Raw genomic sequence first — 23769 nt, forward strand, 5'->3', positions numbered from 1 at the left:
TAAAGCAATTCCCCTGCCTCAGCCTCCTTGCACGCGCGTCCCCACGACAAGGCCCATACCGAGCTTTGGAGAGCCTCATCGTGTCGTTTAGGTCGACGGCCCCTTTGGCCAAACAGGCCCCACCTGCCGTCCCCACAGCCCCCAGATCTCGCAATGTGAGGGAGCCGTTGAGCCCAGTGTCCCGCAGAACACCCCCCCACCCAGCACACACACCCTTCGCAGCCCCCGGGGCCTCGTGTCCAGCTCTGAACCAGTCACGGAGGCCCCCAGTCAGGGGCCCCTCCGTGACGGGTCACTTCCAACCGTACCAGAGAGGAAGCAGGGGGCCCGAGGGGCGCCAGCGACCCCCGCCCCTCCTCCACCCATCAGACCGCCAATGACGTGCGCATCTGCAGGCGGAGACTTTGGAAAAAGGCGTTTATTGGTGTGGTGGTCTCAACACTCCCCATGAGTCGGAACACACGGCCCCCAGGGCCCCCTCCCTCCCTGGGCTCCCTCCCCCTCCCCCTCCCCCTGCTTGGGGCCCCGGGAATGGAAGACAATGCGGGATGGGGCCCACGCCCCCGTCTGAGGTACAGTCACTGCCCCTTGCTCTGCCCTCTTCTCCACCAAGCTCTGGGTGCTGTGGTTTGGGGTGGGTGCTGACAGTGGGTCTCCCGGGAGGCGGAACTGGGAACGTGGCTCAGGGTGGCTGGGTGACGCCTCTTTCCCCCTGCTGTGTGTGGTGTGCTGAGCCCACCGCTAGGGGGAGCTCCAGGCGGTCTCCGGCTGCAGGACAGCTGGAGCCCCGGGGACTATTGCTGGTCAGTCGCTGGTGTGTGTGTGTGTGTGAGTGTGTGTCTGAGTGTGCGTGAGGACGGTCTGGTCAGCCTTGGGGAGGAGCCGCTGCCCGAGAGCCAGGACGTGGTCGGCCAGTAAGCCCACAGGTGTGGGCCAGCTGCAGGTGGCAGAGGGCGTGGCGGTGGGGAGGGGCGAAGCACTGAGACAGGCTGGCAGCGGCGGCCACCAGCCTGACCAATGGATGGAAGCACCGATCGGCCCAGGGACGGGCCAGAAAGTCCAGGGAGGGAAGGGACAGGGGGACGGGGGAGGTCTCAGGCCCCGGAGCCAGCGATGGGGCCTCTGGCTGCAGGCAGCTGGCGGGTTGACAGCAGCAGGGGCCCAGAGCCCCGATGGAGATGGCCTGCGTGCTCACAGAGGCTGCGGGACAGCTGGACAGGGGAGCGCGCCGCCCCGCCCACTCCCAGCCTGCCCAGCGGCTGCCCTTTCACAGGGAGGGGTGGAGGTGGGCGAGCGTGCATAGGTGGGGACAGCGGGGAGCCCAGTGCCCCCTGCGAGGCCCCATACCTACCTCCAGCCAGAGGGGACGGGACAGGTTGGGGCCAGGGGCACGGGGGTGGCCGGGGAGGGAGCACTGCAGAGCCCACCCCCCACTCGCTCGCTCGCTCTCTCACACACACCCGCACTCGCACACACACACACACACCCGCACACACGAGCCAGTAGACAGCCTGAGCTAAGAGAGGGGTGTGGGGTGGCCGGGGGTGGGTCACAATCGGAGACGTGAACGGGTGGCGAGAATGGCTGTAGAAAGATGCATAATTTTGCGTTATCCCTCACAGTGATGGGTTCTCTAAAGATCTTCCTCCTCCTCCTCCTCCTCCTTCTGCTCCTCCTCCTCCTCCTCGGTGGCCAAGAGCTCTTCCGCCCCCTGGAGACCCACGGCGTCTGCTCCCCCTCGCTTGGCCTGAGGCCCCCTGCACGGGCGCTCGCCTACATCCTCCACCACAGCCAGCCCAGGGCCGAGAGCAGGGTCAGGGGCCCCGGGGGCCTGGGCGCCGAGTTCTCCAGCGATCCTGGGCCTGCGGGGAGAGACCAGGTCAGGGAGGGGGCCCCTGAAGGGGCATCTCCCGGCAGGGGGGGCACCTCTGTCTGTGTCTGCTCCGCTATCTTGGCCTGGCACCGGTGTCTGTCTGCTGTCTCTCAGGTTCTGTCCGTCCAGCACTTGCACCGCTCAGCCTGCAATCCATGTGTCCACAGCCCGGCCACGGGTCCCCCCACCCCTGACCCTCAGAAGTCATGGGCCTCCTGCCATCCAGCCCTCTGGAAGGGGTAGGGACCCTGCTTTCTTGCCTAGGGCCACTTGAATGTTTATAAAAAACCACACCAAATCATCAACTTAAAAATCAGCCTGCTACTGCGGCCGGCATCCTGGCGCAAAGCTGTTGCCTCCCACATATGGGCGCCAGTTCAAGCCCCGGCTGCTCCATTCCCGATCCAGCTCCCTGCTCATGCACCTGGGAAAGCAGTGGAAGATGGCCCAGGTGCTTGGGGCCCTGCACCCACGTGGGGGACCCGGATGGAGCTCCAGGCTCCCGGCTCCAGCCTGGCCCAGCCCTGGCCGTTGCAGCCATTTGGAGAGTAAACCAGCAGATAGAAGCTGTCTCTGTCTTTCTCTCTTTGCCTCTCTTTTGTAACTGTGCCTTTCAGATAAATTATTATTATTATTTTTAATTATCCTGCTGTAGAGGATTTCCAGGGCCTTCTACCTCCTGCCCTCCTGTGTGGTGTTCAACAACAAAATCTCCAAGGCTTGGGCACGGCCCGCAGCAGGTGGCTGGATGGACTTCAGCGCCCCGCCCCCATGCCTCTGGCTGCTCAAGCCAGACTCTCAGAACCCCACGACTGGTCTCCTCCCACGGCCAGCCCCAGAGCTTGGTTCAGAGGCCCTACTCCCAGCCCCCTTCCCCCCAGCTTCGTTAACAGCTTCCAGCCTCCGTGTGGTCCCTCCTTATCCTTAGCGAGATCCAGAATCTTGTTTGTACGGACAGGTTGGGAACTCCTCTCCGGAATGCTGGAGGCCAGAAGGCATCAAGGTTTCCAGCTCTCTCTCTTACGGATGTTGGAGTACCCGCGTATACATAAGAGAACTTGGGGAGGAGGAGCCCAGGCTAAACAGGAAACGCACGTCTTTCATGCACACCGTGCCAGGAGGTAATTTTATACATGAGCTGTGATAATCATGTGCATTTTGGCTGTGACCCATCACAGGAAATCAGGTGTGGAAATTCTCAGTCGTGGCCAAGTGTTGGCGCGGAAAACGTTTGGGATTTGGGGGAGGGGGCGCACTGTGGAGCATTTTGGAATTCAGGTTTTGGTGTTAGAAGTGGTCAGCCTGTCTCCTTGTTCACTGCTAAGACCACTTGCTCAGGAAGTCCCCAAACTTTGTCTCTTTTGTGCATTCCTGCGTCCCCCAACTCCCAGCCTTGAGTAGGTGATACGGGTTGACTTGGGTGGGCTTAGTATCCGTCTCTGTCCTAAGCTAGCTCAGCCTGGGCAGCCCAGGCAGGCCCCGCCCCAGAAGGCCCCCCCACCCAGCGCCCCGCCCACTCCGCCCCGCCGCCGCGCGCAGACGCACGCAGGAGCCGCATGGAGGCGCTGGACGCTCCGAGCCGGTTGGCCGCGCGACACGTGTAGTTGCCGTAATGCCGGGCGCTCACGTTGGCGAAGAGAAGCATCGAGCGGGTGCGCTCCGTCTGCACCTTCAGGCCCTCGGCCGTGCCGCCGCTCAGCCTGCCGGGGACCCGGGTCAGAGGCCGGGGGCCGTGGCACCCGAGACCCCCGGCGCAGAGCGCACCAATCCCGCGCCTCGCGGGAGACCCAGCCCTCAGCCTTCCGCCCCCCGCCACCCCCGCCTCGGGGTCCAGCCCTTCCAGGACCAGGGGCTCCCAGCCCCAGGCCTCCCCCTCCCCGTGCCCATCACCCCGGGACCCGCGTGCGCCTCCCCGGGGCGCCGCAGCTCCCAGGCCCTGGGAGCCGGCCCCGCGCCCGCGCCGCCCCGCAGCCCCGCAGCCCCGCAGCCCCGCAGCCCCGCAGCCCCGCAGCCCCGGCGGGGTCCTCACAGTCTGTCGTCCTTGTACCACTGGAAATCGGCAGGCGGCACCGCCATCGCCTCGCAGCGCAGGAGGGCGGCCCGGCCCAGGGCGGTGCGCGCGCTCGTCACGTCGGTGATGGTCGGAGGATCTGGCGGAGGGCGAGGCTCAGCGGGGTCCGCAGGCCGCGTCTCCGCCCCCAGCCCCGTCCTCCCCGCGGGGCCCTCCTCCGGGCGCGCCCGGGGCTCACAGTTCACGGTCACCAGCACGCGGCGGCTGTCGGGCGCCGAGTTAACCCCGTTGTGCGTCACGCACTCGTACTCCCCGGCCTGGCCCCTCTGGATGTCGGAGATCTCCAGGATCTCGCCCTCGGAGGTGAAGCCATCTGCGGGGGGAGCGGGCAGGGGAGGCGGACGCAGACACTTAACACGGGACAACACGGGCACAACACGGACACACATCAGCGGGGCGGGCACAGCAGGGCCTGAGTGCCCGGGGCCGGGCCGAGTGAGGACTCTGGGGCTGAGCGATGGGAACCCGGCTCGGGGAGGGAGGCAGGGGCTCGGGAAATCCAGGCATCTAGGTGCTCCCAGCCAGGCTCCCTGATGCAAAGCTTCCTGGGGGCTCCGGGTAATAGGACTCAGTGACGGGCACCAGGACGGTGCTGCTAAGACCTAGCACCTGGTGGTGGAGACCCAGGTCTCCACCTGGGCGCTATGTTTGGAGAGGAGCCCCTGAGCGAGGGTCTCTGCGGGGGAGGGGGCGGAGGGAGCTCCCGGAGGTCGGCCCTGCAGCTGCCCGAGGACGTGCATGGCTAGCGAGGGCCCAGGGACGCCGACACTGCTGTTCAGGAGCCACGGCACCCAGCAGGAGAGGCAGGGAGACGGCCAGCAGGTGGACGCGTGGCCAGGGCCCTGGCTGGAGCCTGGCTTAGGGCATGAGCTGTAGGGCTGTGCTGGATGCAGGGAGGGTGTTAAGGGGGCGGTAGTGGGGCGGCTGGGGCCTGGCCGGTGGCTGGAGGCAGTGGCCCAGGCCTGGGACCACGGTCAGGTGGAGCCAGTGGCGGAGGCTGAAGGGTCTGGGGTCCAGCGGATCAGGGTGCTGAGGGGGAAGCGAACTCATCCGAAAGGAGTCCTGCTGCGGGTGTGGGGAGCGGCGGGGCCCAGGCTGCTGGGGGAGGGGGAGAGGCTTTCGGGCTGGGGCAGGGGTCCTCACCTCGGAGCTGCCTCCAAGTGACCGTGGGCTCTGGCCGCCCCACGGCCAGGCAAAGCAGGTTCACGTTGCCACCCTCGTTCACCGTCACCGGAGAGGAGATGTTCACAATGCGGGCGGGGACTGCAGGCAGGGGCGGGCAGTGAGGGGCTGGGTGTGCCCCCCGGAAGTCCCGCCCACCATGGCCACTCACCCTGGGCTGTCTTTCCTAGGAGCTTGTCACGATCCCACTGGGCTCTCTCTGTCTTTGGGCTTCATCCCCGTCCCCCCCCCCCCCCCGACGCTGGACAGCACTGGCCCCTGAGCTCCGCCCTGCCCCTCTCCCAGCCTCTAGCCCCCTCTGTGGGTCCTCCCAGCTTCAGCTCGGCCGCTCCGGATTCTGCCCCCTGCACCCCTGGCCCACGGCCCCTGCACATGCTGTGTCTTGTCTGCTGCTGGCCCCGCCCCGTGTCCAGCCAGAGGTCGTGTCTGGGAGGCCATCTCTGAGCCTTGCTTTGGACAATCAGTGGCCCGGGGGCTGTGCGTCCCTGTCCTAGAGCAATGCCCGCACACAGCAGGTGCTCACTCAGTGCAGCAACCCTACCCCATGGCTCTCCCGTCCCCAGGTGTCTCTGTCCATATGACGGCCCCTGCTCTGTGTCCATTGTCCCCGTGGATGTGTCTTGGATGGAGGAGTGGGGTCCAGCAGGTACACCCTGGGCAGCTGAGCCGGCGGGAGCTGCCCCCCACTGCTCTCTGTCCTCACACGCCCCCTCCCCACCCCGCCCAGGACCCCAGCGTGCTCACCGTGCACGATGAGGTAGACCTGAGTGGTGTACGGCTGGTGGCGGGTCTGGAAGGAGCAGGTGTAGAGGCCCTCGTCGCCCAGCCCCACCTGGGTGATGAGGATGGAGAACTCCTCGGGCGTGTTGATGAGCAGCCGCACGCGGGGGTCGCTGGTCCAGCGATCGTTGCCGGCGTACAGGATGTTGGAGCGGTTCAGCCAGGCCACGCGGGTCACGTGCTCGTCGATGAAGCAGCTGGTGGGGGCGGGGGAGAGGGTCTCCACCAACTCCCCCAGGGCCCTGCGTCCCCCACCCCCACCCCCGTAGAGGGGGCCCCCAATACACCTGCAGATCCCTGCTGCAGCCCCAGGAGGCAGGCAGTACCTGTGCCAACCGCACGGGGGAGCAGTTGAGCCCCGGAGAGGGAGAGAGGTGAGGCCGTGCGCAAGACAGAGGCACAGCTGGTGGGTTCTGAATGATTGCTGTGTGTCATAGACCCAAATGAGGTGGACAGACAGTCTGGGAGGAAGGGACAGGGAGGGGGGTGGGGATAGAGACCCAGAGAGAGACACAGGGACAGAGACCCAGAGAGAGACACACAGAGGCAGAGACCCAGAGAGAGAGACCTGGGTGGGAGAGAGACAGGGGTAGGGGGACAGAGACCCAGAGAGAGGAGGGGCAGGGAGCCCTGGCTGTCACGAAGCCTCAGGCTGGGCCGTGGTCTCTACGTGTGTGCCTTAAATCCGTGCTGCAGCACACAGCGTGGCCACCACCTCTCCACCCCTCTGACCAATGGGACACCAAGGTCCCAGCTGGAGCCGGCTCATAGTCCACACCCTAACGGACTGGCTGCTGCCAGGGCCGGCGTCACCCTCCCCATGCCTGGCTGTCCCCGGAGTCAGGAAGCTGAGGCTCTGGGCTCTGAGGTCTCGCAGTCCCCGTGCTGGGAGCTACCTGAGGGTGGCGTTGTCGCCTTCGCACACCGTGTAGTTGTCGGCGGGAGAGTTAAACTCCAGGCTCTGGGACAGCAGGCCTGTGGACGGATGGGAGGGCGGCTCAGCCTGGCAGCTTGGGCAGGGCATGCACACGTGGGCACACGCTACACACGTGTGTACACAGCAACATACTCCTATGCCCACTGCCACACGCCACTTTTGGTATTTCTAGGGACACGCACGTGGCGTGCACACTCAGAGTGGACACACACAGCGTTTCCTCCCCACGGACCTGCACGGCTCCCGGGCAGACTGGATGAGTGGCTCGCGTAGATGCAGAAGCCTGAAATGACCCAATCGCACACACACAGATGCACATGCAGCTACACGCATGGAAGACACGCAGACACGTGTGCACATTGAACAGACACATGCTCCGAGCGCCAAGGGAACCCTATGCGCAGAGTCGTTACACAGCTGCAGACACAGATGCACACAGACATGCATCGATGTGCAAACGCACAGACACACATGCACACAGACATGCATTTGCGCTGATAACACGCATACGGGCCGACACACAAATACACGTGTGCACAGACATGGTGCGTGGGCACGCCCCTTGCACCTGCAGATCCACACGTAGCTAACACATCTCATCCACACAGATGACACTGGGCATTATAAGACACACATGCACCTGTGTGCCAGCACACACACACACACACATCAGTACAGAGACACACTGAAACTCACGCCCCAGAGCTGCTGTGGGCAGGTATCCCACAGAGAGAGACACACACACACATCTGTCACAGCCGCATGGGTGCACACTTGCCAGTGCACGCCCATGCCCGCCCGCACACTCCAGTCCAGTGCGCCTGCAGGCCTATCACCCCGCCATCCATCTCTCCGTGGACCGTGGCCAGCGGCTGGACCTGGGCCAGGGAGTGGAGGCTGGGCACGCGGGGGCGGCGGAGACACCAGGCAGAGAGGGAGGGAGGCAGCCGGATGACCTTGGACGCCTGGTGCTGGCGGGCCCTGCGGGGGGCTGCCCTGCCCCCAGCCCAGAACGAGGAGCTAATTAATCTAATGAATTAATTGCCCGCGCTGCCCCAATGACTCCCGGGGGTCCTCTCCATCAGCAGCTCTTCAAGATGGGGCCTGGGCAGGGCCAGCTGCAGCAGGCAGGCCAGGGCCCAGGGCTCACCAGGGCCCGAGCCGCGGCTGGGCTTTGAAGATCCCAGGACGGAGGGAGGAGGCTCGCCCCGCCGAGGCAGCTGTGTTCCGTGGATGCTACTATACGCGGCCAGAGGAGCAGCAAGGGATGCACGCGTCCACACACACACACACACACACACACCCCGTGACAGCCCCGTGCAGAGGGTCAAACGTGCATGTTTTCATGACAACACACCCGGCTCCACCACACACACCCAGCCGCCGGTGCACAAGAAGTGACAGCTTCCCCAGGACGCGTTGTCACGTCCAGTCCCAGGGGACAGCCCCAGGCCAGGCTGCAGGTGCACACGGGTCATCCCACATGGTTCTGTGCACGCCGACAGCCCCCGCCCCATGGAGCTGCAGAGTCCTACATGGGATTGTCTCTCTCTCACACACACACTCACTCACACACCCCAGCTTGACTGCCACACCATGTTACCAAGGGGCTGCTCGCCACACCCCCACCTTGGAAAGCCCCGGGCCAGAGCCACACAAAGCAACAAAGGGTCAGCTAGGTCCGCACATCCGCCTACGCGCCAGGGCTGCCCACAGTCATGCCGTCACCTGTGACCAGATCACACGCGGCTACACACGCACACGGAGGCTGAGTCACAGAACACGGGCCAGTCCCCCGCGCACACCGAGGTCCCTTCCCAGGCTGGCCACTGCGGGCAGACGCTGCCCCCTGCCCACGACTCCTCTCCTGCAGAATCGCGTCCTAGGCTGGGGTCTCCAACCTCGACATTTGGGGCGACACCGTCTAGTGCCCCGTGCGGTGCTGGGCAGTGTCCCTGGTGCCACCCCAGACACTGCCGGATGCCGCCGCCTGCAGGAAGCAGAGGGACAGCCCCACAGGGCAGTGAAGCCAGGACCCACCCAGACCCTGTGCCACCCACAAAGCAGGGTGCTGGGGTGCAGACTGAGCCACCACACACCCCAGCAGACAGACACGCCCCTTGCCACGGGGGTCCTTCCCCTCCGTGGCTCCCTCGGCCCCCAGGTCTGGATCCCGGTGCCTGTCGGGGTCGCCTGCCCCTCTGTCTCCTCTGGGGCCTGTGTGGCCCAGCTCTGCATCTGCCCATCTCACTGGCCCTCCACCAACGACCCCTCCTCCCCCAGGGACCTAGCGGAAGGGCCTCCCTGAAGGGTCCCGAGGCCTGGCTGGGAGCCGTCCCAGGAGACGTGGGAGGAATCCAGGCATGGGCTGTCCCAGGCGTGTGTGTCTGTCTCACTGAATCCCAGAGCCTGGCAGGACCAGGAGACCTGTCCATCTGTGTGACCTCCTTCTCTGTCCTGTCAGTGAGGTGTGGGGTGTCAGACTGGCCACTCATTTGTTCTGGGATGACCTTAGTGCCCAGCCCCTGTCTGCCACAGCCCCAGTCACCAAGGACTGTGTCCCTGACTTGGTCCGGGCAGGACCTGGGTTGGACACGCCTCCAGGGCTTGCTTCCATTCAGGTCTGTGTCCCCAGCACAGGAGGCCTAGGAAAATATTCATGGAGTGATCGACAATAAATGGATGCCTTGGGACAAGTTTCAGCTCGTGGACTCCTATTCATTCCTCAAGACCCCAATGCAAAAGCCCCTTCCTCCCAGAGGACCTCCCTGACTGTCCACCCTGTCGGTCTGGGCACTCTCTGATTTGGCCAACAGGGTGCCCACAGTGCCTCTCTCCCCTGAGGATCTCAACCTAGGCCGCGTCCAGCTTAGAGCCCAGAGGTGTTTGTGGAGAGGAACAGATGGTCAGGATGAGCCCCAGTTTCCCTATAGGAAAAAAAAAAAAAAGGAGCCCCTTCCTCCAAGGGCTTTTGCAAAGCATTCTGGGAAACGTGCAAGCACCGGGTTAGCTCAGAGCATGGCCTGTGAATGCGGGTGCCCCTGACTGCACCTGCTTTATAAAGAGACGCCCAGCTGGCCCTGGCTTGGCTCCAGTCGCCGGGGGTCGGGAGTCGGGGGTCGGGGGTCGGGGGTCGGGGGTCGGGGTGGGGCTGTGTCTGGGCTGATCACGCCAACCCAGCCTAGCCCCGCAGCCAGGAGAACAGGCTTCGAATCCTAGCCCTGCCGCTGGGTTGCCCCAGATCCATCCTCTCGTGGGACTCACGCCACCCTCCTTGGGGTACGGGGGCTCACGGCAGTGGGGAGGGGTGGCCCCAGTCAGGGTTCAGATCAGCGCCCAGGGCTGGCTGGCTGAGCACGCGTGTGGGACCCCCAGGCCCTGGCAGCAGCAAGGGTGCACGCAGGTGAACTCATTTAGGAGTGGACATTGCCTGGTGATGATGACTCCCGCTCCCCGCCAGGGACCTGGGCAGGGCTGGGGCCCCCAGCAGCCCTCAGAGCCATGGGCGGGAGGCATGGCTGGATCCGAAAGACTCTGGCTGCGGCAAGGGGCTGGGCCTGGTGCGTAGAGCACAGAGGAGCCCCCGGCCCCCGCCTCCTCCTCTGTGCTGCCTGGGAGTCTGGGGGCCTTTGGGTCCCTGACCCCAGAACCCAGCTTCCGAGCCAGGAGCCCCGGATCTGGGTGCTGCCCGTGGGCTGTCTCCTTCTGCCGTCCCGACCCCGGGGCCTTTGTCTCTGCTGTGCCCCCGGAGACCTCCGAAGGGCTGACTTTTTTTGTGCCCTGCGAGATCCGCCGAGTCCCACGCCCTCGCTTACGTTCCTGCTACTGCAGAGCCGCCTGCTCTCTCGTGGTTTTCTACCTTTGCTGTTCACGTCTCTCTCCTTCCCACTATGCCGACAGATCTGGGAGAGCGCGCCTGTGAGGCACAGCCCATAGCCCGGACCAGCAGCCGTCCCGGGGACAGCGGGTCCAGCCATGCCAGGGCTCGAACCCAGGGCTCCCGGGCTTGCCGCCCCGCACCCCCCAGCTGCCCAAAGCACAGCCCCCACCTCATCCTCACACAGGAGGCTGCTGCTCGGTTTTGTTGAGTTGTTTTACAGTAGGACGACGTAGCCGCTTTTGTGAATGAGTGTGGACGTGTGCGTTGTCATAGAAAAATTAAAGGTAGATTAATATTTACGATGCCGCAGGGGTTTTGTTAAGCGGGGGGAGGGGGGAATGCCAGTTGCAGAGGAACTCACTTATTTTGTTTCTATTTTGGAAAAGCATCAACACACGGAGCAGCCCTGACCTTTGCGTGGGGCGCCCGCCTCCCTGCGGGAGAGAGAAATCGGCAGGTGCACCTGCTTCTTGACCCCTTCTCTCAAGTGCAGGGGCGGCTGAGGGCAGGTGGGGGCCTGCTGGGATTCGCTCTGATCCCTGGGGGACTTCCCCATCTCTCTGAGAAGGCCTCTGGGAACTTGGGGAGCGTTGTGAGCAGGAGGGGAGGCGAGAGGTGAGGCTGCGTTGCCACGGGCGCTTGGCGCTTGCTCAGGCAGCCTGAACTGTCGCCGGGCACACGTGGCTGGGGCTGCGGTGCTGGTACCCTGTGCTGCCTCAGCCCACCCCCACCCCACCCTCAGCTCTCAGACGGGGACCCCAAGACCAGAGGTGGGAAAGGACCAGGGCAAGGTCACGGAGCACCTGCTGGCTCCACCGCGGCTCCGACCCCAGGATGTGGGTCCTGTGTGACGTCGGGGGTGTTCAAGAAGCCAAGTGGGGAGTTAGCTTTGAGGAGGAAGGGCAGGGAGAAGGAAATGGTCGGGGGGCGGGGGGAGAAGTCAAGAGACAAGGACAGGCGAGAAGAAAGAGATGGCAGTGGTGGAGATACCAAGGAGGATGGAGCCCAAGTGGGAAGAGACTGACAGGTGGGCGAGGCAGGGAGATGGGGTGACCGGGTGCCGACAGCAGCAGGGATGGGGAGGCGGAGACAGAGCGGGGAGTCCCTGGAAATGGCCGAGACGGAGACCTCCTGAGACCAGAGACAGCGAGACACAGCGGCCAGCATGTCCAACACTGGCCCAGACAAATGGGGCAGGCTGCGCGGGGGAGGACGGGGGAGCTGACGCTCTGGTCCACGCCACTCCCCGCCCGATCGGGCAGATCTGCGTGCGTGGCCGTGGGTGTCTGCGGGGCCAGCATGGGCTCGGGCGCTGTGACCGTGCTAATGTGGCTATCACGGCTCCGTCTGGGTGGGCGCCAGGCCCACAGTAGCTGCCTCCCCAAAACTGCTGGGGTGTCCGGCCCAGGGTCCCCGGCCGAATGTCCCCGACTCTTGGATGGAGGCAGGGCCTGCGGGAGCCGAGCAGAAGCAGCACTGAATCCCGGTTCCCTGCCCCCTCAGCACCTGCCCGCTGCCCGCCATGGTCTTCCTCTCGCCTCGCTGTGCTGGGCAGGGGGTGCGGGGCATCTCCTTAACCACCCCTCCCGGCCTAGGGAGGGGTGAGGAGACCCCAGCCAGACACACGCTGTGCAGCCTGGCCTGCTCCACTGGAGACCACCCACCCTCACCCGTGGGACTGACGTTAACCCTGTAATCCTGCCTTAACCCTTCCCTGCCCCCTCCAAAGTCCTCTGTGTCCATCTCTCACCCCCTCTGCCCCCGGAGCCCCGATTTCCCATGAGACCTTCAGAATCCGGGTCCCCAGCACAGCACCCCAACTTTGGGATCCCCGGCTCCATTCCCCAACACGGCCACAGCTCCCCACCCCCACCCGCCAGTGCCAACACTCTCTCTCAACCCAGGTCACCCAACTGGGGGCCGGCAGCCCCCTCCCCTGCTTTCCTGTGGACACCCTCCTCCCCAGCTCTGCACACCCCAGCCCCCAGGCAAGGACTTCCTGGGGGACCCTCCCCCCACCCCCGCAGAGGCCAAGCCCCCTGACCCGGCGTCAACCCCGACCCTCCCACCCCCCCCATCCCAACTCGGTTTGGCAATCCAGCTCTGGGACCCTCACCCCGGCGTCTGAGCCCCTGCCGGATCCGGAGCCGCAGACTCCCGCCCTCTGGCCGGCCCCGGGCGCCCGCGACCCTCTGCCCGCCCGCACACCCAGGCAGACCTCAGCCCCTAGGCCCGGGCTGCGGCCCCAGGACGCCGACCCCTGCCGCCAGGCGCGCATCCCGACGGCCGAGGACCCCAGCCCCGGTCGGGGCGTGCAGCCCCCACCCCGTCCCCGGGCCCAGACTTGGGCGTCCGGGGGCCTCCCCTCCCCGGCCCCGGGACCCAGCCCCGCACCCCCACCCACACCCCGCCCGGGACCCCGGCTTCCCGGCCGAGCCCTCCCGCCCCCGGCGCTGCGGTACCTCGGCTGATGACGGCCAGGCCGGCCAGGGCGGCGGCGGCGAGAAGCCGGAGCCGGGCCCCGGGCGCAGGGGGGGGCATCGCGGCGGCGGCGGCGCGGAGGGGGAGGGGAGGGGGGGGCCGGTCCGGGGCGCGCAAGGCCTGGGGGGAGAGGGGGAGGGGGAGGGGGACCCCGCCTGCGGCTGCACCGGCCCGGGGGGCGGCGGGGGCGGGGGGAGGGGGCTGGGGGGGCGCGACGAGGCGGCCGGAGATGCTGCAGACCCGGGGAGGGGGGCGGCGCTGACGGGCAGGGAGACCGGCCAATCAGGGGAGGCGGGGGGCCGGGGAGGCGGGGCCGGGGGGGTTGCTTGTTGGAGGGAGAGGCCTTTGTTACTGCGGCCCGGCCCCCGCCCCGCCCGCCGCGGACGGCGCGCGTCTCCCCACCCTGGCTAACACCCGGGGTCGGGACGCTTCTGAAACGCCAGCTCCTCCTCCTTCGGCTCCCACTCTGGGCCGGCCCAAGACGCAGGCGTCAGCGCCCCTCTCCGCCTCCCTCAGACCCAGGGGTCCAGTCCGGCCCCTCCTCCCTCGGACACAGGGGTCCAGCCATGGCCCTCCTCCCTCAGACCCAGGGGTCCAGTCCGGCCCCTCCTCCCTCAGACCTGGGGGTCCAGTCCAGCCCCTCCTCCTTCAGACCCAGAGGTCCAGCTCCAGCCCTCCTCCCTCAGATCCAGGGGTCCAGCCCCAGCCCCTCCTCGCTCAGACCCAGGGGTCCAGCCCCAGCCCCTCCTCCCTCGGACCCAGGAGTTGGCACCCCCAGCGCCTCCTCCCTCAGACCCAGGGGTTGGCACCCCCAGCACCTCCTCCCTCAGACCCAGGGGTCCAGCCCCTCCTCTCTCAGACCCAGGAGTCCAAGACCCCAGACTCCTCCCTCAGACCCAGGGGTCCAGCCCCCAGCCCCTCCTCCCTCAGACCCAGGGGTCCAGCCACAGCCCTCCTCCCTCAGACCCAGTAGTCCAGTCCCAGCCCCTCCTCCCTCAGACCCAGGGTCCAGCCTCAGCCCCTCCTCCCTCAGACCCAGGGGTCCAGCCCCCAGCCCCTCCTCCCTCAGACCCAGGGGTCCAGCCACAGCCCTCCTCGCTCAGAGCCAGGGGTCCAGTCCCAGCCCCTCCTCCCTCAGACCCAGAGATCCAGCCCCAGCCCCTCATCCCTCAGACCCAGGGGTCCAGCCCCAGCCCTCCTCCCTCAGACCCAGGGGTCCAGCCCAGCCCCTCCTCCCTCAGACCCAGGGGTCCAGTCCAGCCCCTCCTCCCTCAGACCCAGGGGTCCAGCCCCAGCCCCTCCTCCCTCAGACCCAGGGGTCCAGCCCCAGCCCTCCTCCCTCGGACCCAGGGGTCCAGCCCCAGCCCCTCCTCCCTCAGACCCAGGAGTTGGCACCCCCAGCGCCTCCTCCCTCAGACCCAGGGGTCCAGCCCCTCCTCTCTCAGACCCAGGAGTCCAGCCCCAGCCCTCCTCCCTCAGACACAGGGGTCCAGCCATGGCCCTCCTCCCTCAGACACAGGGGTCCAGCCACAGCCCCTCCTCTCTCAGACCCAGGGGTCCAGCCCCAGCTCTCCTCCCTCAGACCCAGGGGTCCAGCCCCCAGTCCCTCCTCCCTCAGACCCAGAAGTTGGCACCCCCAGCGCCTCCTCCCTCTGACCCAGGGGTTGGCACCCCCAGTGCCTCCTCCCTCTGACCCAGGGGTCCAGCCCCCAGCCCTTCCTCCCCCGGACCCTCACTTGGAGAGGGATGCCACGTTTGTCCTCCTCCATCAACTCTCATGGATAAAACACCTGGGGGTGAAGTTTCCTTGTTCTGCAGCCCAGCTCTCTCACCCGGGGGATGGTAGGGGAGTGTGTGTGTGTGTGTGTGGGGGGGACTGGAGGGCCTGATTTTGGGGTGGGCGCGGGGTGGAGAAGCTGATCTTCAGGCTCCTCCCGGGGCTTGATGGTGTGACCTTGGGCGTGCCCCTTGGCTTCCCAGGGCCTGGGTGCCTCCCCATGCTGTGCACTGGCCTCCCTTTCCCAGACTCCAGGACAAGGACCCCAGGGGCTCTGCCCAGCACCCCAGCCCGCCCCCTCCTCCCCACCTCCACTGTGCCTCCCTCCCCTGGACAGCGTCCACCTGCCGCAGGCGGACAACAGCTGGGCTGCCTGTTTCAGGATCTTCCAGGCGGGAGCCTTAGAAGCCGCTCAGCGGGGGCGGTCCGTCCAAGTTCAGGTGCTCCCCCGCCCCCGGCAGGCAGAGAGGCTGTCCCTGGCCCCACGCGGCTCCCTCCCTGCCCCGTCTCCACCTCCGCCTTCAGATCAGCCGTCACTTAATGCAGGAGCCAGCTGGGCCAGTGCCTGGCTCCTGCGCCTGCCCGCGGTGGGGTCCTCGTGCTGCGGCCTTCTTTGTTCTTCTTGAGCAAACGCGGGACTTTTGTGCTGGCTGGACTTTTGTGCCGCCCTGGCTTTTTTTATCCTTTTTATCCAGGTCTCACTTTAAGAAGCTACTCCGGGGGCGGCGGGCTTTGCGGCTGGCGTAGCAGACCAAGCTGCCTGCGACACCAGGGATCCCAAATGGGCACCAGTTCGTGTCCTGGCTGCTCCACTTCCAATCCAGCTCTCTGCTATGGCCTGGGAAAGCAGCAGAAGATGGCCCAAGTGCTTGGGCCCTGCACCTGCATGGGAGACCTGGAGGAAGCTCCTGACTCCTGGCTTCAGATTGGCGCAGCTCTGGCCATTGCGGCCATTTGGGGAGTGAACCAGCGGATGGAAGATCAAGCTCTCTCTTTCAAACAAACAAATAAATCTTGGAAAAAGCAAAGCAGGCAGCCCGACTCTGTCCTGGCCCTCTGCCCTTCCTAGCTCTCATGGTTCATGGTTTTCACTCATTCCAGCAGGCACGCTTTGCCGGCTTGCTTCTGTCCAGGGCTGACACATCCTCCTCAGGGGGCGACTTCCTAGTGCACCGGCCAGGCAGAGGCAACACCCAGGGCCGGCAAGAGGCCCGCCCAGATTCGCACATGCACTGACCACTCGCTGGAGTCGGCTCGTGCTGGCTCAGGAAGGCTGATCGCTAAATTGCCCAGGTGTTGAGCAGTTATTCGCCTGAGATCGGCCCCCACAGGACTCTGTACACCAAGGCAAATGGCAAACCCACGACTCAGTTCCTTCTAGCCCTTGGAGAAGCAGCTTAGCAGCACAGCACTCTGCACCAGCCAGTCGGTCAAGGGACTGTGGGTCTGAGGGAAGAGGGGCTGGGCTGGACCCCTGGGTCTGAGAGAAGAGGGCTGGCCTGGACCCCTGGTCTGAGCGAGGAGGGCTGGGGCTGGACCCCTGGGTCTGAGGGAGGAGGGCTGGCCTGGACCCCGGGTCTGAGAGAGGAGGGCTGGGGCTGACCCTGGGTCTAAGGGAGGAGGGGCTGGGCTGGACCCCTGGGTCTGAGGGAGGAGGGCTGGGCTCTGGACCCCTGGTCTGAGGGAGGAGGGCTGGGGCTGGACCCCTGGGTCTGAGGGAGGAGGGCGGGGGCTGGACCCCTGGGTCTGAGAGAGGAGGGCTGAGGCTGGACCCCTGGGTCTGAGGGAGGAGGGCTGGGGCTGGACCTCTGGGTCTGAGGGAGGAGGGCTGGGGCTGGACCCCTGTGTCTGAGGGAGGAGGTGCCGGGGCTGGACTCCTGGGTCTGAGGGAGGAGGGGCTGGGGGCTGGACCCCTGGGTCTGAGCGAGGAGGGCTGGGGCTGGACCCTGGCCAAGGCCGAGTATCACTCCCCTCTGAATTCAGGGCCCTTCAGACACGGGTGAGGACGGGGACCCCCTCTTGCAGGTCCCAGGCCCCATGGCAATGAGTGCTCACTGCTTTGCATACTCTCTCCTTGGCGTCTTATCTTCATCCCGTCATTCACAGATGCCGAAGCAGAGGCAAAGGGAATTTTTTAAAAAGATTTTATTTATTTTTTCGAGAGGTAGATTTACAGACAGGGAGGGGGAGACAGAGAGAGAGGTCTTCCACCCACTGGTTCACTCCCCAGATGGCCGCAATGGCTGGAGCTGGGCTGATGGAATGCCAGGAGCCAGGAGCTTCTTCCGGGTCTCCTACATGGGTGCAGGGGCCCAAGGACTTGGGCCCTCTTCCATTGCTTTCCCAGACCATAGCAGAGAGCTGAATCAGAAATGGAGCAGCCAGGACTTGAACTGGCCTCATATGGGATGCTGGCACCACAGGCGGAGGCTTAGCCCACTATGTCACAGTGCTGGCCCTGGCAAAGGGGATTTTCAGCATTGCCCAAAACCATAGACATGGCAGAAGTTATCAGTCACTTATGTTTATCTAACAACAAACTTGTGTCCTGAATATATAAAGAGTTCCTGCAAATCAACAAAATGAAACAACTGTTTTTTTTTTTTAAATGGGTGAAAGTCTTGGAACAAGCAATATTCCAACAAAAAGAGGGATTCCAATAACCACATGAAAAAGGTACCCAACACGGTGCATCATCAGGGAACTGAAATAAAACCCACAGTGAGCTATGGCAACTCCCCCAGCAGAGTGGCTGAGATGAGAGGGGCTGACAGCAGCAAGTGATGGCAAGGGTGGGGAGCACCTGGCACCGTCTGGGCCATTGGTGAGCACCCCAACAGCGGTATGGCTTTGGGTGACGGTTTGTCAGCCTTATGGAAGCCGCATTTCTCTGATGAGCCAGCGATGTCCCCTCTAGGTGTTTATCAGTGAGAAATGAAAACTGTGTAGCCACACGGGTTCCAATGCAGCTTTACAAAGACAGCTCCAAACTGGAAACCAGCGAGGGTGACTGTGCCTTGCACCGCCACTAGGGGTGAGTTAGTGAGAGGTGCTGAGCTGTGGCTGGATCTCAGAGACAGAGAGTGGGAGGTGACAGGTACGGAAGAGCAGGCACGGTGTGATTCCACCTGCAGGAAGTTCAGTAGCAGGCAAAAGCAGCCCATTCCCGTTGGAGGGAGTGGCCGGGGTCGGGGCGGGGCCAGCGGGGAGGAGCCTTGGGTGGGGGGCTTGCTTTGCTTCGGATCCGAATGGCGGCCTAGGGATGGAGAGGAACTTAACAGAAAGATATCAACATGGAGGTACGATCTGTATCTACAAGGTCCCCTGCCTACTAAAACTTATTTCTAACCGCAGAGTCAGCATCCCTGGGGCTTTCACGGTCATTCCTAGCAGACCTACAAGGCGACACTGAGAGGCCAGGGGGCTGCGGCCAGCAGGGGGCGCTCTGGGGCCGGTTGGAGGGGACCCGACTCCAGCTTAATAGCGCTGACTTCACGCGGGCGACTTAACACCTCTGGACATTTTGCAAAAGACAGAAAACAGGACGGGTCCTTTCTGAAACACAAGGCGATCTGTGTGTGGCCTTTGCCGGTTTGCACGTGTGGTCTCCAGGGGCAGGGCTTGTGTGGTGCAGAACAGGTGTCCGTGAGTGGCAGGAGTCATGTTGGGGCTGCGTGTGTGTGCGTGTGCTCCTCACAGATACGTGTGTGTCCTATAGAAATGCACGCTGCTGGCCTTTCGCAACCACGACTTCCACGTTGGTGGCTTCAGCCAACCGCAGGTCAGAAAGCAAAGAACCGTGCACCAGTACTGATCGTGTTCCAACCGAACGTGTTCCGACCCGTTACATTGCATTGGGTATTAGAGTTGATGGCAGGGCCTGGGAGGCTGGGCGTGGGTTCTCTGGATATTCTGTAAATACCAAGGGACCAGCGTGTGTGTGTGTGTGTGTGTGTGTGTGCCTCTTTGTTTCTATTTGGATACATACTCCCATGCAGCTGCCACAGTTAACATAGGAGCCCTTTACTGCATCTGTTTTACACCTCAATACAAAGAAAAGAAGTGTCCGGTCCCAGCTGACCCCTGCTGTCTACAGAGGCCCCCCCCCCACCTGCCTCGGGGGCCCTGGATTGTCATTGCCACCCTGAGCTGCCCCTCCGTGTTGATGGCCGCCTTGGTCGGGTGTGTGATGAGGTCTAGGCCTTTTGCTATGTTACTAATAGCTCGCTGACTACTCGGTCAAGGTACGCCGGGAGCCCTGGGCCCTATGCCTGCTTCCAAGCTGGGGTGACCAGGCACGAGGGACCCCCAGCCAGGGAGCAGCAGGTGCGGACTCCACACGCTGATTTGTCTTTCACAGGGGCTCCCCGACCTGGCGCCTGCCCCTCAGCAGGCAGGTGTCTGGCTCTCCTGGGGCTCCCCCCTGATTTTAATGGCTTGGGCCGCTGATCCTTGTAGAAAGCCCCACCTGACTCAGCCCCGTCTCTGCCTGGCCCGCGGAGGGAGGCCCTGGTCCTCCTGCCGTAGCGCCCCCTGCTGACGGAGCCCGGCAGGCACACGCTGCGGAGGGAAAGCAGGGAGGGTCACACCTGGGGCGGGACGGGGGGGGGGGGGGGTTGCGGCTTTGAACAGCCAAGAGCGTAACGCAGGGAGAGCGGCCCTGGCGCGTGCAACACCCTGGGATCCGGGTGACGATTTTTGATTTTTTTTATTAAAAAAAATTAGAGCCGCCGCCGCTGCTCAATAGGCTAATCCTCCGCCTTGCGGCGCCGGCACACCGGGTCCTAGTCCCGGTCGGGGCGCCGGATTCTGTCCTGGTTGCTCCTCTTCCAGGCCAGCTTTCTGCTGTGGCCAGGGAGTGCAGTGGAGGATGGCCCAGGTGCTTGGGCCATGCACCCCATGGGAGACCAGGATGAGTACCTGGCTCCTGGCTTCGGATCAGGCCGCAGCGCGCCAGCCGCGGCAGCCATTGGAGGGTGAACCAGCAGCAAAAGGAAGACCTTTGTCTCTCTCTCTCTGTCCACTCTGCCTGTCAAAAAAATATATATATATTAGAGGCTGGAGTTGTGGCACGGTGGGTTAACACCCTGAAAACAGTGGAAGATGGCCCAAGTCCTTGGGCCCCTGCACCCGTGTGGGAGACCCGGAAGAAGCTCCTGGCTCCTGGCTTCAGGTTTGTTGCTCCCCGTCTTTGTGGAGGAACGACACAGGACCCTGCGCTGTTCTTTTGTCTGCTCGGCCCTCCCCGGGTTTGCTGCTGGTTCTTCCCGGGTTGGCTACCATCCCTTCCACCTCCGTGGAAGGGCGGTTCCCCCTGCCACTTTCCCCACTTCCGCGGGGGAGCGGCACACCGCCGGCCGGCTCTCTCGGGGGCTGCGCAGGTGTTCCTTCAGATAGATGTTCCCGGTGCATGTTGTCTCTCTCCTCCTTTATAGTCCTCTTCACCAATCCCAACTCTGCTACCCACACGCCGAGTACGCTGCTCTCCTCCAATCAGGAGCAGGTCCTACAGTTTATTGGTTGAACTGGAGGCAGCTGTGTAGAAGCTGTTTCTCCCTTCTCAGCGCCATATTGTGGGAGAGCAGATGCATAGAATAAGTCTTAATTCCAGTAACTTAGTCTAGTCCGAGTTGCTCCCCACAAGGTTGGCACAGCTCTGGCCATTGCGGCCATTTGGGGGAGTGAACCAGCAGGTGGAAGACCCCTCTTTCTCTGTTTCTCTCTCAATGTCTGTAACTCTACCTCTCAAATAAATAAAATCCAAAAAAATAAAAATAAAAAGCACCTGCTAGACGCTGGCTGGCGGTGACAATGAACTTGGCGTCCTTTCTCTGGAGTGCAGCTCGGCAGATAAGGCAGACGGCCCTCTATGGTGGGGGCCCTGGCATCCTTCCCCCCACAAATGTCCCCAGGGAGGGGCCTCCTTGCCCCCCCATTGGGAGCCACTGTTCCAGAAGGAACCATGTGTGTGTCCGGGGGAAGGGGACCGAGGCAGGACTTTTGCGTCTCGTCTTACTCACTTTCATAAATTAACTCATGCCCCCCAAATAGCTCATTGCACCCAAGCTTGGAGCTAAATACAGCTGATGTCAGAAGTGGTGCTGATGAGCCCTCAGCATCCGTCGGCGGGGCCCCCTGAGGCCTGCACATCCTTCCAGAACGTCCTCCCCTGCCCCCCCCCACACCCCCGGGAGCCTGCCTCCTCAGGGGGCTCCTCCGTGGCCTTGCTCCTCTACCTCCTATGCCTTCCTTATGGTGTGTGCGCTTGCTGTGGGCTGTAGGTTTTCCGGTGGTCTTTGCACTTGCTTTGCCGTCTTTCTCCCTTGTGGACTGTAAGCTCCCTGCGGGCAGGGCCCCTGTCTGTCTCCTTCAGGGCTGGGTCCTTGGGGCCCGCCCCTCTCCCGGCTAAACTCCCCGCATCTCCAAAGACTTCCCTCCCTCACGGCCACTTTCCCTGGATGAGGCCAGGTGTGGTCGCCCGCTTTGGGACGGCCTGCAGTTGCGTCCCATCCCTGGAGAGCCTGAGCAGCCTCTGGTCTCTCCTCGTCCCTCTCTGTAGGGCATGCAGGGCCTCGGGGAGGCTGTGTGTGCGTGTGTGTGTGTGTGTGTGTGCACGTGCACGGGCTAAGCTGGAGTCCCCAGGGAGGGAGGTGGTGCCCGCGGAGGGAGCCTGCCAGTGATCAGTCGAGTTTATTGTGTGATTGCTTCAAACAAATTAACACAGCCCCCACCCCGCCCCAGCTCACTCTGTTGTCTTAATCAGCCGGCTTGGAGTGAGGATTGCCCTCAACAGCCGAGGAGTGCCTGCCTCACCCCACCAGCTCACAGCCCAGGAGCAGCAGGGAGCCCCCTCCAGGGCAGGGGGTTGGCGCGGTGGCCGGGGACCCCTGGCCCTCTCGGCTTCCACTTCCCATCCAGCTTCCCGATGGTGCGCTTGGGAGGGGAGACCCGGGTGGAGGTCCCGGCTGCAGGCATCTAGGGAGTGAACCAGCAGATGGAAGACCTCTGTCGCTATGCCTTGCACATCCTCAATGAGTATTCTTCAAGGGATTCCACCTGTGGACGAGAGCATCCACGGCTGCCCCAAGGACTTCGGCGGAGTCCATCGGGCTGGGGGTGCTGGCGCCAACAGAAGCATGCCCCTGCCGGGTCTGGGGGCTGGGACTCCAAGACCGAGGTGTCGGCAGGTGCCAGCAGTCTTGGGGTGGCGGGGAGAGTGCCTCCTGGCTCCTGGACGGCGGCTTCTCCTGCGCGGCCATGGGAGACAGATGCAGAGAACTTGATCCCCTGCCCCCCGCCCATGGAGGCCCCACCGTCATACCCCATCACCCAGGGCTGAGTTTCACAATGGGTATTTGGGGTGTGGGGTGACGCAAACATTCAGACCCCAGCACCTGCCTCCCCTGCCCCCACCCCGCTCCGTCCTGCACCTGTTGCATTTGGTGGGACCACAATGGCGGCTGCAGATGGAGCAGCCACGCTGTGCTTGGGAGCCTGGCTGGGGACTGGGGGGCCCCCGCCCTGCCCCGAGCCCCAAGCTGCTGTTGCGGCACCACTCTAGGCTGGGGGTGGAATCACCAGGACCTCAGCTCCGTCTCACAGCCCTGAGGGTCCTCCTGCAGATGACGCTGGCGCCGCTAGGGGCCAGGGCTGAGATGCAAAGCTTGCGGCCAGCTCCAGGGCCCAAGGGGCCAAGCATGGACATGGACCCTCCCACGCCCACCCCCTGCAGTGACCTGGGTGGGGCAGGGGGAGGGGCAGGGGTGGTGGCAGCCCCATCCCAGGCCTCTCTCTGAACCTGCAGAGTACGGGGCACACAAGGAGTTAACTGTGTGACTGGGAGAGAGAGGGAGATTGATTGGGGGTGAGGTGGGAGGGGCATCTAACTGCTCCAGGAAGCAGCAAAGCCACAGATCCACTCCCAGGCTGCACTGCAGCCTCTGCCAGCCATCCTGCCCCGCTTGGCTCCCAGGAGCAGGCGGGAGAGCAGGGGCACCTCCGGCTGTGAGACCTCAGGGCCCCGCCCCCAACCTCCTGAACTTCAGCTTCCCCATGGGTACAGGGCCAAGGGACAGCACTTCTGTCTCAGAAGACAAGGGTGTGGCCTGTGGCAGGGGGGAACTCCTTAGCCTCTCTCAGCCTCAGTTTACTCATCTGTACAATGGGCATGATTGCCAGATCCAAAGAGAAGGTACGGCAAGGGCGGAGAACAGGGGCAGAGCCCAGACCCCGGCAGCAGAGATGGCCCAAGTCCTTGGGTCCCTGCACCCACATGGGAAACCTGGAAGAAGCTCCTGGCTCCAGACTGGCTCAGCTCTGGCCATTGAGAAAAGTTGGGGAGTGAACCAGCGGATGGAAAACCTCTCTCTCTGTCTCGCACATAGAATCTTAAAAAAAAAAAAAAAAAAAAAAAAAGGCAGGCAGAACAGACGGGGAGAGAGGGAGAATTGGCAATGGAGGCAGAGAAAGACAGATGTGGAGACAGGGGCCAGGTGGGGTCAGGAACGGGAGAGAGGAGGAGGGAGACGGAGCAAGGCACAGGTCACCATCACCAGCCCCAGCCTGGCCCCGAGGCCGGGGGACAGCTTTGAAAGAACGTATGGGAGAGTGAGACTCTCCTGCCCGATCCTGGCCACCTGGGTAACCACCCCAGGTCCCTCTCTGTGGAGTCCCCGATCACCATGCTGGGAGAGGTGCCTGGCCTGGGCTCTCTCCCTCAGCACGCCAGCACCAAAGCTGGCTAGACGGCCCGACCGGCCCAGGAGGACCACATGGAGGCCCTGGGGAG

The 23769-nt window shown here is 64.0% G+C and overlaps 1 protein-coding gene across 1 annotated transcript; it reads right to left on the minus strand.

The window, feature by feature from the left end:
- Nucleotides 1-400: 400 nt before the first annotated feature.
- On the minus strand, nt 401-13339 carry IGLON5 (IgLON family member 5). Its single transcript, XM_070063324.1, has 8 exons — nt 13186-13339; nt 6803-6881; nt 5871-6103; nt 5088-5207; nt 4123-4257; nt 3903-4023; nt 3419-3573; nt 401-1862 (listed from the first exon to the last, which is right to left on the minus strand). Exons 1-8 carry the CDS (start codon nt 13262-13264, stop codon nt 1774-1776), a joined length of 1011 nt encoding a protein of 336 aa, XP_069919425.1. The 5' UTR covers nt 13265-13339; the 3' UTR covers nt 401-1773.
- Between the last annotated feature and the right edge of the window lie 10430 nt (nt 13340-23769).

This window comes from Oryctolagus cuniculus, chromosome 18 (assembly GCF_964237555.1).
Source record: "Oryctolagus cuniculus chromosome 18, mOryCun1.1, whole genome shotgun sequence".
NCBI lineage: Eukaryota > Metazoa > Chordata > Mammalia > Lagomorpha > Leporidae > Oryctolagus > Oryctolagus cuniculus.